Source organism: Panulirus ornatus, chromosome 66 (genome assembly GCF_036320965.1).
Source record: "Panulirus ornatus isolate Po-2019 chromosome 66, ASM3632096v1, whole genome shotgun sequence".
NCBI classification, from domain to species: Eukaryota; Metazoa; Arthropoda; class Malacostraca; order Decapoda; family Palinuridae; genus Panulirus; species Panulirus ornatus.
Window position 1 is genome coordinate 6,722,130 of NC_092289.1, and position 17,564 is coordinate 6,739,693.

Below are 17,564 nucleotides of genomic sequence, written 5' to 3' on the forward strand. Positions count from 1 at the left end.
AGACACAGGTGCCACCTGCATCATGACTCAGACACAGGTGCCACCTACATCATGACTCAGACACAGGTGTCACCTGCATCATGACTCACACACAGGTGTCACCTGCATCATGACTCAAACACAGGTACCACCTGCATCATGACTCAGACACAGGTGACACCTACATCATGACTCAGACACAGGTGTCACCTACATCATGACTCAGACACAGGTGTCACCTGTATCATGACTCAGACACAGGTGTCACCTACATCATGACTCAGACACAGGTGCCACCTGCATCATGACTCAGACACAGGTGCCACCTGCATCATGACTCAGACACAGGTGTCACCTACATCATGACTCAGACACAGGTGCCACCTACATCATGACTCAGACACAGGTGCCACCTGCATCATGACTCAGACACAGGTGTCACCTACATCATATCATTCTTCAGTGATGCAACAATCAACATTTATTCTTTAACTTAAAAATATGAGTAAATCATGTATGATTCTCTGTACCAAGTGTGGTAGACAGACCAGACCAGAGGGGAGCTAGGTGTGGTAGACAGACCAGACCAGCCGGGAGCTAGGTGTGGTAGACAGACCAGACCAGCCGGGAGCTAGGTGTGGTAGACAGACCAGACCAGCCGGGAGCTAGGTGTGGTAGACAGACCAGACCAGCCGGGAGCTAGGTGTGGTAGACAGACCAGACCAGCCGGGAGCTAGGTGTGGTAGACAGACCAGATCAGCCGGGAGCTAGGTGTGGTAGACAGACCAGACCAGCAGGGAGCTACGTGTTGTAGACAGACCAGACCAGCCGGGAGGTACGTGTGGTAGACAGACCAGACCTGCGGGGAGCTACGTGTGGTAGACAGACCAGACCAGCAGGGAGCTAGGTGTGGTAGTGGACAGACCAGACCAGCCGGGAGCTAGGTGTGGTAGTGGACAGACCAGACCAGCCGAGAGATAGGTGTGGTAGTGGACAGACCAGACCAGCCGGGAGATAGGTGTGGTAGTGGACAGACCAGACCAGCGGGGAGGTACGTGTGGTAGACAGACCCACAATGGTCTCCAGTCGCGTTACAGAAATACAGTGGACGGAAATGACAGATACAGAAACTACAGACAATGGCCCGTCGGGAGGGGTGGGGGGGGATGCACCGTCAGCTAACAGACCCCCCTCCCCCACACCATTAACCCACTCTACCCCTGCAGCAAAAAACTGAAGTGGGTTTTCCCGAATCCTCGCCATTCGACCTAGCCTGTGATCCTAGCCATGGTTTGGGGACCTCAGCTTTGCCTCAGGACCCCAGTCCTAATCTGATGTCCTAGCCTTGGTTCCGAGACACAACCCCCCCCCCCCCCCCCCCCACACACACACACACACACACACTCGCACATCCCAGCTCTGGCCCGAAACCCCCCAGCTCTGGCCCCGAAACCCACCCTCCCCCTAGAGCGTAGCGCAAGACCTCAGCTATGATGACTGAGTGACGGGAAGCCCCCCTGTTGCGTTGCGCCATGATTGGCTGGCCGGATACGTATGTCCATGTTTCCACTGTGGACAACTGAGCTCCATTTTCTCTTTCCCGGGGAAAACGTTCTGTCGCGATGGAGTCGGTGGTCCCTCTCACGCGCGCATCCTGCCAAGCTAACTCACCCTGGCAGAGGTGAGGGGCGTTCCTTCGTTCATATCCTTCGTCAGGATCGGCTAAGGGGGGTCTTCCCCTGAGGGAGGGACATGCCCTCATAGCGCGCCTCAACCACAGAGGTGGTGTGTGTGTGCACACGCGCACCACGCCCTCACAACCACCTCCTCCCCACACGTGATGGTTTCACAGTATAGCCCTCTCCTCCTCCTCCTGCTGGAGGTTGACCTCATCCTCGTCCCTCTCCTCCTCCTCCTGCTGGAGGCTGACCTCATCCTCGTCCCTCTCCTCCTCCTCCTGCTGGAGGCTGACCTCCTCCTCGTCCCTCCCCTCCTCCTACTGCTGGAGGCTGACCTCATCCTCGTCTCTCTCCTCCTCCTCCTGCTGGAGGCTGACCTCATCCTCGTCCCTCTCCTCCTCCTCCTGCTGGAGGCTGACCTCATCCTCGTCAATCCCCTCCTCCTCCTGCTGGAGGCAGACCTCAACCTCGTCCCTCCCCTCCTCCTCCTGCGAGAGGCTGACCTCATCCTCGTCCCTCCCCTCCTGCTGGAGGCTGACCTCATCCTCGTCCCTCCCCTCCTGCTGGAGGCTGACCTCAACCTCGTCCCTCCCCTCCAGCCACTTGGTCGCCTCTGAGCGGCCCTCGAGGAGGCGGACGTGAGGGTAGCTGAACATCTGGACCAGATCCTGCAAAACGTCCACCCTGACCTCATCCTCGACACCCTCTCTCTGGGCGCTACATGTAGCGGCTCTTGACCCTTGATCAATATCATGACGCTACAATCTCGCTATGTTCTCGCTTTCACTAGCATATATATAGAAATCATTCGTATCACAAAAACGGTATTTGAAGTTTAACGAGTCCACTTTAATGGTATAGCAATATATATATATATATATATATATATATATATATATATATATATATATATATATATATATATATATATATATATATATAAGGAAATGGTAAATCTTAATATAGATTTAATCTTTGGTTAATCGTTTCAATCTTTGTTATTCGATTTAATCTTTGGTTAATCGTTTTAATCTTTGGTTAATCGTTTTAATCTTTGGTTAATCGTTCTAATTTTTCGTTAATCGTTTTCATCTTTGATTATTACTTTTAATCTTTGGTGAATCGTTTTAATCTTTGGTTAATTGTTTTAATCTTTGGTTAATCGTTTTAATCTTGGGTTAATCGTTTTAATCTTTGATTAATAGTGTCAATATTTGGTTAATCGTTTCAATCTTCGGTTAATCGTTTTAATATTTGGTTAATCGTTTTAATATTTGGTCAATCGTTTTAATATTTGGTTAATCGTTTTAATATTTGGTTAATCGTTTTAATCTTTCGTGAAGTTTTAATCATGGGTTAATCTGTGTCGCATCTGTAGAGCGCGTGTGCCTCTGTGTCTCGCTGCAGAGCGCCACACCCCGGTCTGTGCCACACCTGCCACATACCCCCGGTTGTGATGGCTTGGTAATCAGCTCACATCTCCTCTGATCACCTGGTGGTATCCAGGTAACTGTCCCGTGACCCCTGATTAGGTCAAAGGTCACCTGTCCATATTGCCGAGGACAGGGGAGGGGAGGTGCTGACACCGTCACAGCCACGGAACAGCTGCTGCTGTTACTGCTCCTCCTCCCTGATGAACGTGTGACCTTATGTTACCTGTACGGAGCATCATATCCCCTGACCCCCCAGGGTGACCTGCGACCCAGTGGGTGGGAGAACCACTGGAACCTTATCCCACCTGACCCTCAACCCAGTGGGTGGGAGAACCACTGGAGCCTTATCCCACCTGACCCCCAGGGTGACCTGCAACCCAGTGGGTGGGAGAACCACTGGAGCCTTATCCCACCTGACCCCCAGGGTGACCTGCAACCCAGTGGGTGGGAGAACCACTGGAGCCTTATCCCACCTGACCCCCAGGGTGACCTGCAACCCAGTGGGTGGGAGAACCACTGGAGCCTTATCCCACCTGACCCCCAGGGTGACCTTCAACCCAGTGGGTGGGAGAACCACTGGAGCCTTATCCCACCTGACCCCCAGGGTGACCTGCAACCCAGTGGGTGGGAGAACCACTGGAGCCTCATCCTCACCTGATCTACGAAACCCAACGACTGGCAGCGTCGTCCACCCACCCACACACACCCACACACACACACCCACCCACACACACCCACACACACACCACTTATAGCAGGTCCAGTACCAGACCAGAGTAGACTCGTGGTGGAGGTGGTGGTGGTGGTGTGGTGGTGGAGAGCCTGGAGTGGAAGAAGACAAATGAACTAACAACACTGAGTGGCCATTGGCATCACCTGACCCCCTCAGTCGTCTGCCACCCATGTCCCACACACAACACATGGCTCTCCAGGTGACAGGCCAATGGGAGGCACGCGCGGGGCATCATCAGCGAACCTGGGGTGCGGTGGGAGCAATGTGGGAGGACCTACCATGTACTGGGTGGGAGGACCTACCGTGTACTGGGTAGGAGCAATGTGGGAGGACCTACTGTGTACTGGGTGGGAGGGAGGTGGGAGGACCTACAATGTACTGCGTGGGAGGGAGGTGGGAGGACCTACCGTGTACTGGGTGGGAGGGAGGTGGGAGGACCTACCTGTACTGGGTGGGAGGACCTACCATGTACTGGGTGGGAGGGAGGTGGGAGGACCTACCGTGTACTGGGTGGGAGGACCTACCGTGTACTGGGTGGGAGGACCTACCGTGCACTGGGTGGGAGCAATGTGGGAGGACCTACCGTGTACTGGGTGGGCGGGAGGTGGGAGGACCTACCGTGTACTGGGTGGGAGGGAGGTGGGAGGACCTACCGTGTACTGGGTGGGCGGGAGGTGGGAGGACCTACCGTGTACTGGGTGGGAGGGAGGTGGGAGGACCTACAATGTACTGCGTGGGAGGGAGGTGGGAGGACCTACCGTGTACTGGGTGGGAGGGAGGTGGGAGGACCTACCATGTACTGGGTGGGAGGGAGGTGGGAGGACCTACCGTGTACTGGGTGGGCGGGAGGTGGGAGGACCTACCGTGTTCTGGGTGGGAGGGAGGTGGGAGGACCTACCGTGCACTGGGTGGGAGGCAATGTGGGAGGACCTACCGTGTACTGGGTGGGAGGGAGGTGGGAGGACCTACTGGGTGGGAGGGAGGTGGCAGGACCTACCGTGTACTTGGAGAGACGTAGGTCCGTGGGGTCGGAGCGGTTCGTGTCGACGGAGACGGTGGAGAGGCGGGAGGTGACGCTGTGGACGTCGGAGGCGTAGTCTCCCGCCGTCTCCCGCAGGAGCGGGTGCCGCGGCCGCCGCCCGCCGCCGCCGCCGCCGCCCGCCGCAGCCGCCTCAACGTTGCGGTACTCTGGCTCTCGTCTCCGCTGGCGCTCGGGCCGGGAGCCAGCCACGTTGACCAGTCGCACGTTGTCGTACACGGGCTGGGCGAAGCTGGACACGCACCGCCCGCTCTGGTAGGCGGCCTCGGGCCAGTGGGTGTGGGTGGGGCTGCGGTGGGCGTGGGTGGGGCTGCGGAAGGCCAGGCCGGCGGGTCCACCTCCCGCCCAGTGGGTGTGGGCGGTCTTGGTGACGTCCCGGGGCACGGAGATGTCCCCCGCTGTCCGCAGGGAGATGATGTCCTCCTCGTTCAACACGGCACGCAGGTTGTGCGCGTACGGCTCTCTGTTGGGCAGAAACGTAGAACCTCACAACACGCACGCCAAGCCCCTCTATATATCATCTATCTATCTATCTATCTATCTATCTATCTACCTATCTATCTGATCTATTTATCCATCTATCTGATCTATTTATCTTTCTATTTTATCTATTTATCAATCTTATCTATCTATCTATTTATCAATCTATCTTATCTATCTATTTATATATCTATTTTTCTATCTATCTATGTGTCTATCTAAATATCTATCTATCTATCTCTCTGTCTCAACCACGTCGTCTTCCGCTACTTACAAACATCTGTCCAAAAGAAGTACACGCTAAACACAGGAATAAACCTTAAACTTACGACACAACTTAACATTAGCAAAAGCTCACGTCCAAAACACACACACACACACACACACACACACACACACACAGGGATGTGTCCACATTCCACCAGATCTTTGAACACTCTCATTCAGTACCATGTGGAAGGGTTCTCGTGTACCATAGAGTGAGGGAGGGAGGTACACGTACCCTCGCCTGGGAAACACTCCTCCTTCCTACCCTGCAGCTCTCTCTCTCTCTCTCTCTCTCTCTCTCTCTCTCTCTCTCTCTCTCTCTCTCTCTCTCTCTCTCTCTCTCAACGTTGCCCTCCCTCGTTCCCCCCTCCTATTCCACCACGCACCATCCACACATTCCCACCCTACTATCCACCACTACATCCACATTTTTCACAATATACCGTCATCTGACGTCTTGCCTCCGCCATCACCACGGTTTTAATTCAAGCCAACATATCTGCTCTTCCTACACACCTGCCTCTTCTACACATCTGCCTCTCCTCCTGCTCTTCCCACACACCTGCCTCTCCTCCTACTCTTCCCACACACCTGCCTCTCCTCCTACTCTTCCCACACACCTGCCTCTCTCCTACTCTTCCCACACATCTGCCTCTCCTCCTACTCTTCCCACACACCTGCTTCTCCTCCTACTCTTCCCACACATCTGCCTCTCCTCCTACTCTTCCCACACACCTGCCTCTCCTCCTACTCATGATAACCTTGCCCCCTACAGACTCCAGGCCAGCCATATGGCTCTCACCTGAGGTCCTAAATGAAGATAATGTTGTCAATGTAGTGATTGTCTGAGACTCACAGGCCTAAGTGAAGGATGCCCTTGTGGATGGTCATCACCTGAGCCTCGAGGACCTACCTGAGGGAGTCTCTGCAGAAGTGGTCATCACCTGAGCCTCGAGGACCTACCTGAAGGTGTCCTCAGCGATGTAATCATCACCAGAGCCTCGAGGACCTACCTGAAGGTGTCCTCGCCGATGTAGTCATCAACTGAGCCTCGAGGACCTACCTGAAGGGGTCCTTGCCGATGTAGTCATCACCAGAGCCTCGAGGACCTACCTGAAGGTGTCCTCGATGGATGTAGTCATCACCTGAGCCTCGAGGACCTACCTGAAGGTGTCCTCGCCGATGTAGTCATCACCAGAGCCTCGAGGACTTCCCTGAAGGGGTCCTTGCCGATGTAGTCATCACCAGAGCCTCGAGGACCTACCTGAAGGTGTCCTCGATGGATGTAGTCATCACCTGAGCCTCGAGGACCTACCTGAAGGGGTCCTCGACGATGTAGTCATCACCTGAGCCTCGAGGACCTACCTGAAGGTGTCCACGCCATTGTAGTCATCATCTGAGCCTCGAGGACCTACCTGAAGGGGTCCTTGCCGATGTAGTCATCACCTGAGCCTCGAGGACCTACCTGAAGGGGTCCTTGCCGATGAGGAAGTCCTCCGGGTCGGACTCGTAAGGCGGCTCGTCGTACCAGTGGTGGGGCGGACCCAGGCCTTGCGCCGCCCCCACACTGGCCCCGCCCTCGCCTCCGTCACCAACGTCGTCGTCGTACATGTACGTGTCATCTGCGGTGTACACAAGCATCAGTAATGATGTACACACACACACACACACACACACACACACACACACACAAACGTAACCCAGACCTACAGACAGACAGACAGACAGACAGACACACACACACACACACACACACACGTAACCCGGACCTACAGACAGACAGATAGATAGACACACACACACACACACACACACACACACACACACACAGTATAATCATCCTTACACAAACTATTCAGGTACAGGACGAGTCGTTACAATGAAATAATACAGTTACAAGCGCAAGATGTACATGGATCACCACATCGTCATGCAATTTTACATACCAGGAGTGCAATGTTATGAACTACACAGGAAGAATGATAATAGCACATGCAGACATAATACATATGTGGACTACTTTCTACACATACAGAGCCTTCAGTGTTACCACACGAGGTTTTTATCCGAAAGTGGTAGTTTACTTACCTGAGGTCAGAGGAAGTTGGTAACAGTGTCTGACATGTGCAGTACCAGTGTACAGTGTTGGCTACACTGGGCCGTGCAGGAGGAGGGAAGTGGGTGGGAGGTTAAGGGTGCTTTTGGGGTGGGAGTGGGTGGAGGAGGAGGTATGCATGAGGCACGTGTGTGTGGGAGGGAGGTGGAGGGAATCATGCAGGGGACGTGGGTGTGGGAAGGAGGGAGGGTACGCATGCTTGAAGAAGGGGTGTGGCGGGTGTTGTGGTGAGAGAGAGGGAGGGAGGGAGGGAGGGAGGGGGTGTTGTGGGAGGGAGGGAGGGAGGTGGGGGAGAGGCCGCACCCACCACAAGGCAAACAAGGCCTCGTACGTATGGCTCAAGCTGCCCTTGTCATGCGATACACACCTGGTCAGCCAAACACTGGCTGGCCACGCACCTGGCCCACACCAGGGCAACGTACCACCACCCTCCCACCCTCACCATGGTGGTGGCCAGGGCCTCCACAGCCTCCTCGTGCCCTCAGCCCACCCGAGAATGAACAGGTCGGGGTGTTGCCTCCCGCCTCGGCATTCCAAGAATTCTGTCGGCAAAATACTGGCCGTGTCACGTTGTATAACCGGCCGACCTTCACAACAGCTGGTGGGTGCCAGGCGCCACCCACAACACCTCACCCAACTATTGCTCATTGTTCCTACCCACCTTATATATATATATATATATATATATATATATATATATATATATATATATATATTTTTTTTTTTTTTTCCTATGAGTCCACGGGGAAACTGAAACACGATCAGTTCCCAAGTGCACTTTCGTGTAATAATCACATCATCAGGGGAGACACAAGAGAAAAGTATATCAACTGACTGTTATATTTCTCTCTTGTCTCTCCCCGGATGATAAAAAAAAAAAAAAAAAAAAAAATATATATATATATATATATATATATATATATATATATATATATATATATATATATATATATATATATATATATATATATATTATTATTATTATTATTATACTTTGTCGCTGTCTCCCGCGTTTGCGAGGTAGCGCAAGGAAACAGACGAAAGAAATGGCCCAACCCCCCCCCATACACATGTATATACATACGTCCACACACGCAAATATACATACCTACACAGCTTTCCATGGTTTACCCCAGACGCTTCACATGCCTTGATTCAATCCACTGACAGCACGTCAACCCCGGTATACCACATCGCTCCAATTCACTCTATTCCTTGCCCTCCTTTCACCCTCCTGCATGTTCAGGCCCCGATCACACAAAATCTTTTTCACTCCATCTTTCCACCTCCAATTTGGTCTCCCTCTTCTCCTTGTTCCCTCCACCTCCGACACATATATCCTCTTGGTCAATCTTTCCTCACTCATCCTCTCCATGTGCCCAAACCACTTCAAAACACCCTCTTCTGCTCTCTCAACCACGCTCTTTTTATTTCCACACATCTCTCTTACCCTTACGTTACTCACTCGATCAAACCACCTCACACCACACATTATCCTCAAACATCTCATTTCCAGCACATCCATCCTCCTGCGCACAACTCTATCCATAGCCCACGCCTCGCAACCATACAACATTGTTGGAACCACTATTCCTTCAAACATACCCATTTTTGCTTTCCGAGATAATGTTCTCGACTTCCACACATTCTTCAAGGCCCCCAGGATTTTCGCCCCCTCCCCCACCCTATGATCCACTTCTGCTTCCATGGTTCCATCCGCTGCCAGATCCACTCCCAGATATCTAAAACACTTCACTTCCTCCAGTTTTTCTCCATTCAAACTCACCTCCCAATTGACTTGACCCTCAACCCTACTGTACCTAATAACCTTGCTCTTATTCACATTTACTCTTAACTTTCTTCTTCCACACACTTTTCCAAACTCAGCCACCAGCTTCTGCAGTTTCTCACATGAATCAGCCACCAGCGCTGTATCATCAGCGAACAACAACTGACTCACTTCCCAAGCTCTCTCATCCCAACAGACTTCATACTTGCCCCTCTTTCCAAAACTCTTGCATTTACCTCCCTAACAACCCCATCCATAAACAAATTAAACAACCATGGAGACATCACACACCCCTGCCGCAAACCTACATTCACTGAGAACCAATCACTTTCCTCTCTTCCTACACGTACACATGCCTTACATCCTCGATAAAAACTTTTCACTGCTTCTAACAACTTTCCTCCCACACCATATATTCTTAATACCTTCCACAGAGCATCTCTATCAACTCTATCATATGCCTTCTCCAGATCCATAAATGCTACATACAAATCCATTTGCTTTTCTAAGTATTTCTCACATACATTCTTCAAAGCAAACACCTGATCCACACATCCTCTACCACTTCTGAAACCACACTGCTCTTCCCCAATCTGATGCTCTGTACATGCCTTCACCCTCTCAATCAATACCCTCCCATATAATTTACCAGGAATACTCAACAAACTTATACCTCTGTAATTTGAGCACTCACTCTTATCCCCTTTGCCTTTGTACAATGGCACTATGCACGCATTCCGCCAATCCTCAGGCACCTCACCATGAGTCATACATACATTAAATAACCTTACCAACCAGTCAACAATACAGTCACCCCCTTTTTTAATAAATTCCACTGCAATACCATCCAAACCTGCTGCCTTGCCGGCTTTCATCTTCCGCAAAGCTTTCACTACCTCTTCTCTGTTTACCAAATCATTTTCCCTAACCCTCTCACTTTGCACACCACCTCGACCAAAACTGCCACTCTGTCATCAAACACATTCAACAAACCTTCAAAATACTCACTCCATCTCCTTCTCAAATCACCTTCTCAAATATATATATATATATATATATATATATATATATATATATATATATATATATATATATATATATATATATATATATATATAATCATTCGAAACTACACTCCCAAGACATTCACGTGTTACACTTTCTCGTGAGGAGTCTAGTCACCAGCCACCTCCTCCTCCTCCCCACGACCTACATGGACCTTAACGTGGTGGTGGGGTTTGCGTGGAGCTGTGATGACTGGAGGTATGGCAGCGAGGAATTGCCTTTCCCTGGTACGTACGTGGGTTTAACTAAGCTGCAAAGGTCAAGCTTAAGCTTCTCACACCAACACATGTTTGTTGGCTGTTTTCTCCCTTATACATTTCGTGCTTCCCTTCTTGGTCTATCACAACTGGAACGGGTTATTTGTTTTGAGTTACAGTGAATTTCTAAGATAGAATATTCTAAACTTTATTTAAGGGCGATGAATATATAGCCTTTGATGCTCCAGTGCTTGGATTATAAGCCTAAATCTTATGATCCAATCTAATCCCAATAACACACATCATCGACACAACACATCAGGAGACGACCCCCCCTTACGTCCAGCATCCCCCCTCCTTACTGAACACCTGCCTCTCAACTGCCCTAGCGTTGACCCTACACACTCTTGTCCCTACTGTTGGACGTGGCTGGCTTCCTGAGCTCTGCAGCAGCCTTAAGTAGGAGCTTGAGGTAAGGTGATGGTGTGTGTGTGTGTGTGTGTGTGTGTGTGTGTGTGTGTGTGAGCTGGTGGGGGGAGGAAAGGCAGGCTGCTCGGTTTTTGCCGAGTCATTACAGTGTGACGAGGGTGTGGACACGCGTGTGTTTTGGGGGAGGAGGTTAACCACGAGTGAAGATGTGTGACAGGGTATACCTCACATATTTTCATTGTGGGGTTTATGACTGACTAAATTGGTTTCGGTAGGAAGGATCATGCACTGCTGAAATTGCATGTTTATGAGGAATTTAACTGATGTATTTTTAACTTTGTTATACATATGTTAAATGTCTGATGATCACTAAACTACGATTTTTCTGGGTGTTATGTTTTTGTGTGGTTTGCATCTTTGCTGTGGTTACTTTGAAAGGAATGGGTGACCAAGGAGGTGAGGCGTGGGTTAGGGTGGAGCAAATCAATTCTGTTGAGGAGGATGAGAATTTTTTCTTCCTTGCCTGAAGCAGATGCTTCTGTGTTATGAATATAGTGAGTCATTTACATATATATATATATATATATATATATATATATATATATATATATATATATATATATATATATATATATACTTTCTTTTTCATACTATTCGCCATTTCCCGCATTAGCGAGGTAGCGTTAAGAACAGAGGACTGGGCCTTTGAGGGAATATCCTCACCTGGCCCTCTTCTCTGTTCCTTCTTTTGGAAAAAGAAAAAAAAAATGAGAGGGGAGGATTTCCAGCCCCCCGCTCCCTTCCCTTTTAGTCGCCTTCTACGACACGCAGGGAATACGTGGGAAGTATTCTTTCTCCCCTATCCCCAGGGATACATATATTTTTTAATTTTCCAAAAGAAGGAACAGAGAAGGGGGCCAGGTGAGGATATTCCCTCAAAGGCCCAGTCCTCTGTTCTTAACGCTACCTCGCTAATGCGGGAAATGGCGAATAGTATGGAGGAAGGATACATACATATATATATATATATATATATATATATATATATATATATATATATATATATATATATATATAGGATGCAATCCTTTCTTATACAGACGTAAGAAACGCCACACTTCCTCAATTTCTCGCACACCAGTTATCATCCTTATGTAGTGTTGTTGTCATTATGAACTGTCTGATACCAAAGATAAGACCATGAACCATAGATAAGGCCATGAACCACACATAAGGCCATGAACCAGAGATAAGGCCATGAACCACACATAAGGCCATGAACCAGAGATAAGACCATGAACCAGAGATAAGACCATGAACCAGAGATAAGGCCATAAACCAGAGATAAGGCTATGAACCAGTGATAAGGCCATGAACCAGAGATAAGACCATGAACTAGTGATAAGACCATGAACCAGAGATAAGACCATGAACCAGAGATAAGGCCATGAACCAGTGATAAGACCATGAACCAGAGATAAGACCATGAACCAGAGATGAGGCCATGAACCAGAGATAAGGCCATGAACCAGTGATAAGGCTATGAACCAGAGATAAGACCATGAAGGCTGAGCTGGTCATGAAGAAGAGAAGCATTGTTAAGTGTACAATCTTGTTTCTCTCTGGTCTACATCACATTAATGCCAGTGCACCAATGCTGTTTCCTCTTTCCCCCAGGATGCCCCCAGGATGGGACGCAGAAACCACCGGGTCCCTGGGCCCCACTCGGGTTCCTGGGCCCCACTCGGGACCGCCTGTCACCCTCTAGTGTCGATTGTACCCACTGTACAATTTGTCCTTGCCTCCACCTACTCCTAACCATGCACCCTTCACCCTTACTATTAATAAAATACCATGTTATGTTTACCTAAACAATTAAAGTCATTCAAATCAATGCTCGAGGTCCGTGTTTGCTTTACTGACTAACTCGAGAATCATGTTCACGTAGAGTTAATCTTTATGACTCGTACCTACTTGAGATGGAGGCTATCACAGTCCAGACGGATGATATCATAGTTATGATGAATGATAGTTATGATGCATGATATCATAGTTATGATGAATGATAGTTATGATGCATGATATTATAGTTATGATGAATGATAGAGTTATGATGCATGATATCACACTTATGATGAATGATAGTTATGATGCATGATATTATAGTTATGATGAGTGATAACAGTTATGATGAATGATAAGTTATGATGAATGATAGTTATGATGCATGATATTATAGTTATGATGCATGATATCATAGTTATGATGAATGATAACAGTTATGATGAATAACATAGTTATGATGAATGACAGTTATGATGCATGATATCATAGTTATGATGAATGATAGTTATGATGCATGATATTATAGTTATGATGCATGATATCATAGTTATGATGAATGATAACAGTTATGATGAATAACATAGTTATGATGAATGACAGTTATGATGCATGATATCATAGTTATGATGAATGATAGTTATGATGAATGATATCATAGTTATGATGAATGATAGTTATGATGCATGATATTATAGTTATGATGAATGATAGTTATGATGCATGATATCATAGTTATGATGAATGACAGTTATGATGCATGATATCATAGTTATGATGAATGATAGTTATGATGAATGATATCATAGTTATGATGAATGATAGTTATGATGCATGAATTATAGTTATGATGAATATCATAGTTATGATGAATGATAGTTATGATGCATGATATTATAGTTATGATGAATGATGTCATAGTTATGATGAATGATGTCATAGTTACAGAGCCTGAGACCGTCTACGGTTAGGGTGGTCTATTCAGTTATCTACATAAACACATAAATTTCATGAGCATCTTCTCGTGCTTAAGCACAAGGGTTCATTCCTAATGATACGTAACTTCTTGCTTAGTTTGTGAAATTGGTTTGGAAAATTACTGTTTCCGCCAACGTCTGACGGAGATGACTGATATGTTATTGTCGCTGGATGTTTTCCTTGGTTGTATCATCTATACTAGCAGCTTGAGATCCTTGGTTGTATCATCTATACTAGCAGCTTGAGATCCTTGGTTGTATCATCTATACTAGCAGCTTGAGATCCTACATGCCCTCGCCTGCTCGCTCCAGAGGATGGCTGGGCCGCCGCTGAACAGCTGGTCATTGACCTTTAGACTTGGACTTACAGTGAGCAGACGCTCCGACAACAACAACAAAAAAACATCCTTGTTGTGTTTCGTGGCAGAACGGCGGAATAGCATAGTTCAGCGTTACAACAATTCATCTTCGACATTCGCTTCTTCATACCTCCCATACTATCGGCACAGCTTTCTTGCTCAATAGTAACATGTTTTCTCGAAAATACATTATCCCAGCCGCCAGCATTCTCTATCCTACCAAGTGAATGGATGAATTATTGGCAAATGTGCAATGACGGATATTCGTCGGGCGACTTGCAACTTTCGCATGTCTCCAGACAGAAGACGGGACTACTTGTTAATAGCATAAATCGGAAAAATATTTAAAACTGGAAGGTTAAAGTATCATGGCGTAAACTACCATTAGTATTTTACTGAAAGTCTTTCCTCATGTAAACTGCTCCGTGCACTCAGGCGAAAGATATAGCCTTGTGGTCCCCCTCAGCACCAGCGGACATGCCTCACCCCTGTGGCGTCCATCTCTAAGGACAACAAATATAAATAAAACTTCTGTTTTGAATGTGACGCGTTGATGCTGTTCAGGTGGCGCCTGGCGGTATGAGGGCGAAGGTCAAGTCAGTGGTGGTGGTGGTGTGGGGGTAAGAGTCAAAGCCTCGCCCCCTCCTGCAACACCACAACAAATTATGAAGTTTTTTTTCTTTGGTTTGTATGAAGACATTAATGTCGCCGCCCTCCCCTCCGTCGGCTCCCACGCCACACCACCAGACAACATGTGGTCCTCCACCCCTTGTCGGCATCTGCCACCACCGCTCGGCTCCCACACCACCAAGACACATGGTCTCCACCAGTGCCACCATCTGCCACCACCCTCCGGCTCCCCCACACCACCAAGACACATGGTTTCCACCAGTGCCACCATCTGACACCAGCGTTCGGCTCTCCCACACCACCAAGACAACACGTGGGCCCCAACAGTGCCAACATCTGTCACGACAGTCGGTTCCAACACCAGTAGAGAAGACGTGATTCCCATCACTGCCAACGGTCTGCCACCACCAATCATTTCCAACGACACAACAACGATGAGTACCATGACAATAAGCGTGGCAGCTACTTGCTCGACGTAATGACACTTGGAATATAAGCGAGTCCACTTCTGATCCACCTAATACGATCAGGAGAATCCCTAAACCAATTCCTCCTCCCCTGTAAGGAGTCCACTTCTGATCCACCTAATACGATCAGGAGAATCACTAAACCAATTCCTCCTCCCCTGTAAGGAGTCCACTTCTGATCCACCTAATACGATCAGGAGAATCCCTAAACCAATTCCTCCTCCCCTGTAAGGAGTCCACTTCTGATCCACCTAATACGATCAGGAGAATCCCTAAACCAATTCCTCCTCCCCTGTAAGGAGTCCACTTCTGATCCACCTAATACGATCAGGAGAATCCCTAAACCAATTCCTCCTCCCGGGTAAGGATTCTAAGCCATGACGATCGTCAACTTGTCCTTCTACCTTCATCTCAAGAGAACATTTCCAGACACATTTTTCCGTTCCAGTTCGCATTAAGACGAGCTGGATCCGTCGCAGCTGCTGCAGAGGATCTCCAGGAAACCCGCTCTTTAACCCCACCTCCTCCTGATGCAGGTTCTTCAGCCTCTTCTCCTCCTCCTCTCTCCCTCTGACTTGACTGGCTCGCCTCACTCCCTCTCCGTCCCTCTCTCTCTCAGCACACACCCCACCTCCCACCTTCCCTGTCCTCCGTCACGAACAGGGTCATCTTCTGTGGTTTCCGACACTCAAAAAAAGAATCGAAAATCAAGTGACTGACGCATGCGATATCTTGGACTAGCCATTTTTGTTTTCCAAGATAACGTTCTCGACTTCCACACATTTTTCAACGCTCCCAGAACTTTCGCCCCCTCCCCGTTGTCCGTCTAAGGTCTCGCGATGCCGACTCGCACACCATCTCCTGCAGCAGCCCCGCCCCGCCTCGCACCCTGCCCGGGGCTGGTGACCGGCACTACTGGCGGTGGCCCTGGTGACCACAGCAGTGAGGACTGCATGGCACCAATGGGGCCTCGTACTAGTGACGGTGGTGCCACCTGGGAAGGCATCGCGGGACGTGGGACCTTCGCCTGTCGCACCTCAAATCACCCTAGGTTTCATGAAGGATTTTGTGTTTTTGTAATGGGATGGTTAGAGGAGAGGGAGAGGAGGTGAGAGAGGGGAAGGAATGGTTTGAGATGGGAGAGGGAAAGGAATGGTTTGAGGTGGAAGAGGGGAAGGAATGGTTTGAGGTGGGAGAGGGGAAGTAATGGTTTGAGGTGGGAGAGGGGAAGGAATGGTTTAAGGTGGGAGAGGGGAAGGAATGGTTTGAGGTGGGAGAGGGGAAGGAATGGTTTGAGATGGGAGAGGGGAAGTAATGGTTTGAGGTGGGAGAGGGGAAGGAATGGTTTAAGGTGGGAGAGGGGAAGGAATGGTTTGAGGTGGGAGAGGGGAAGGAATGGTTTGAGGTGGGAGAGGGGAAGGAATGGTTTGAGGTGGGAGAGGGGAAGGAATGGTTTGAGGTGGGAGAGGGGAAGGAATGGTTTGAGGTGGGAGAGGGGAAGGAATGGTTTGAGGTGGGAGAGGGGAAGGAATGGTTTGAGGTGGGAGAGGGGAAGGAATGGTTTGAGGTGGGAGAGGGGAAGGGATGGTTTGAGGTGGGAGAGGGGAAGGAATGGTTTGAGGTGGGAGAGGGGAAGGAATGGTTTGAGGTGGGAGAGGGGAAGGAATGGTTTGAGGTGGGAGAGGGGAAGGAATGGTTTAAGGTGGGAGAGGGGAAGGAATGGTTTGAGGTGGGAGAGGGGAAGGGATGGTTTGAGGTGGGAGAGGGGAAGGAATGGTTTGAGGTGGGAGAGGGGAAGGAATGGTTTGAGGTGGGAGAGGGGAAGGGATGGTTTGAGGTGGGAGAGGGGAAGGAATGGTTTGAGGTGGGAGAGGGGAAGGAATGGTTTGAGGTGGGAGAGGGGAAGGGATGGTTTGAGGTGGGAGAGGGGAAGGAATGGTTTGAGGTGGGAGAGGGGAAGGAATGGTTTGAGGTGGGAGAGGGGAAGGGATGGTTTGAGGTGGGAGAGGGGAAGGAATGGTTTAAGGTGGGAGAGGGGAAGGAATGGTTTGAGATGGGAGAGGGGAAGGAATGGTTTGAGGTG

The 17,564-nt window shown here is 49.2% G+C and overlaps 1 protein-coding gene across 1 annotated transcript in view; it reads right to left on the reverse strand.

The window, feature by feature from the left end:
- LOC139746755 (uncharacterized) overlaps positions 1 to 17,564 on the reverse strand; it is a 287,885-nt gene that overhangs the window by 153,353 nt on the left and 116,968 nt on the right. Inside the window, exons 6-7 of the mRNA XM_071658259.1 lie at positions 7,076 to 7,232; positions 4,822 to 5,326 (exon numbers count right to left, since the gene is read on the reverse strand). Coding sequence (XP_071514360.1) covers positions 4,822 to 5,326; positions 7,076 to 7,232 — 662 coding nt within the window. The remainder of the gene's footprint in view (positions 1 to 4,821; positions 5,327 to 7,075; positions 7,233 to 17,564) is intronic.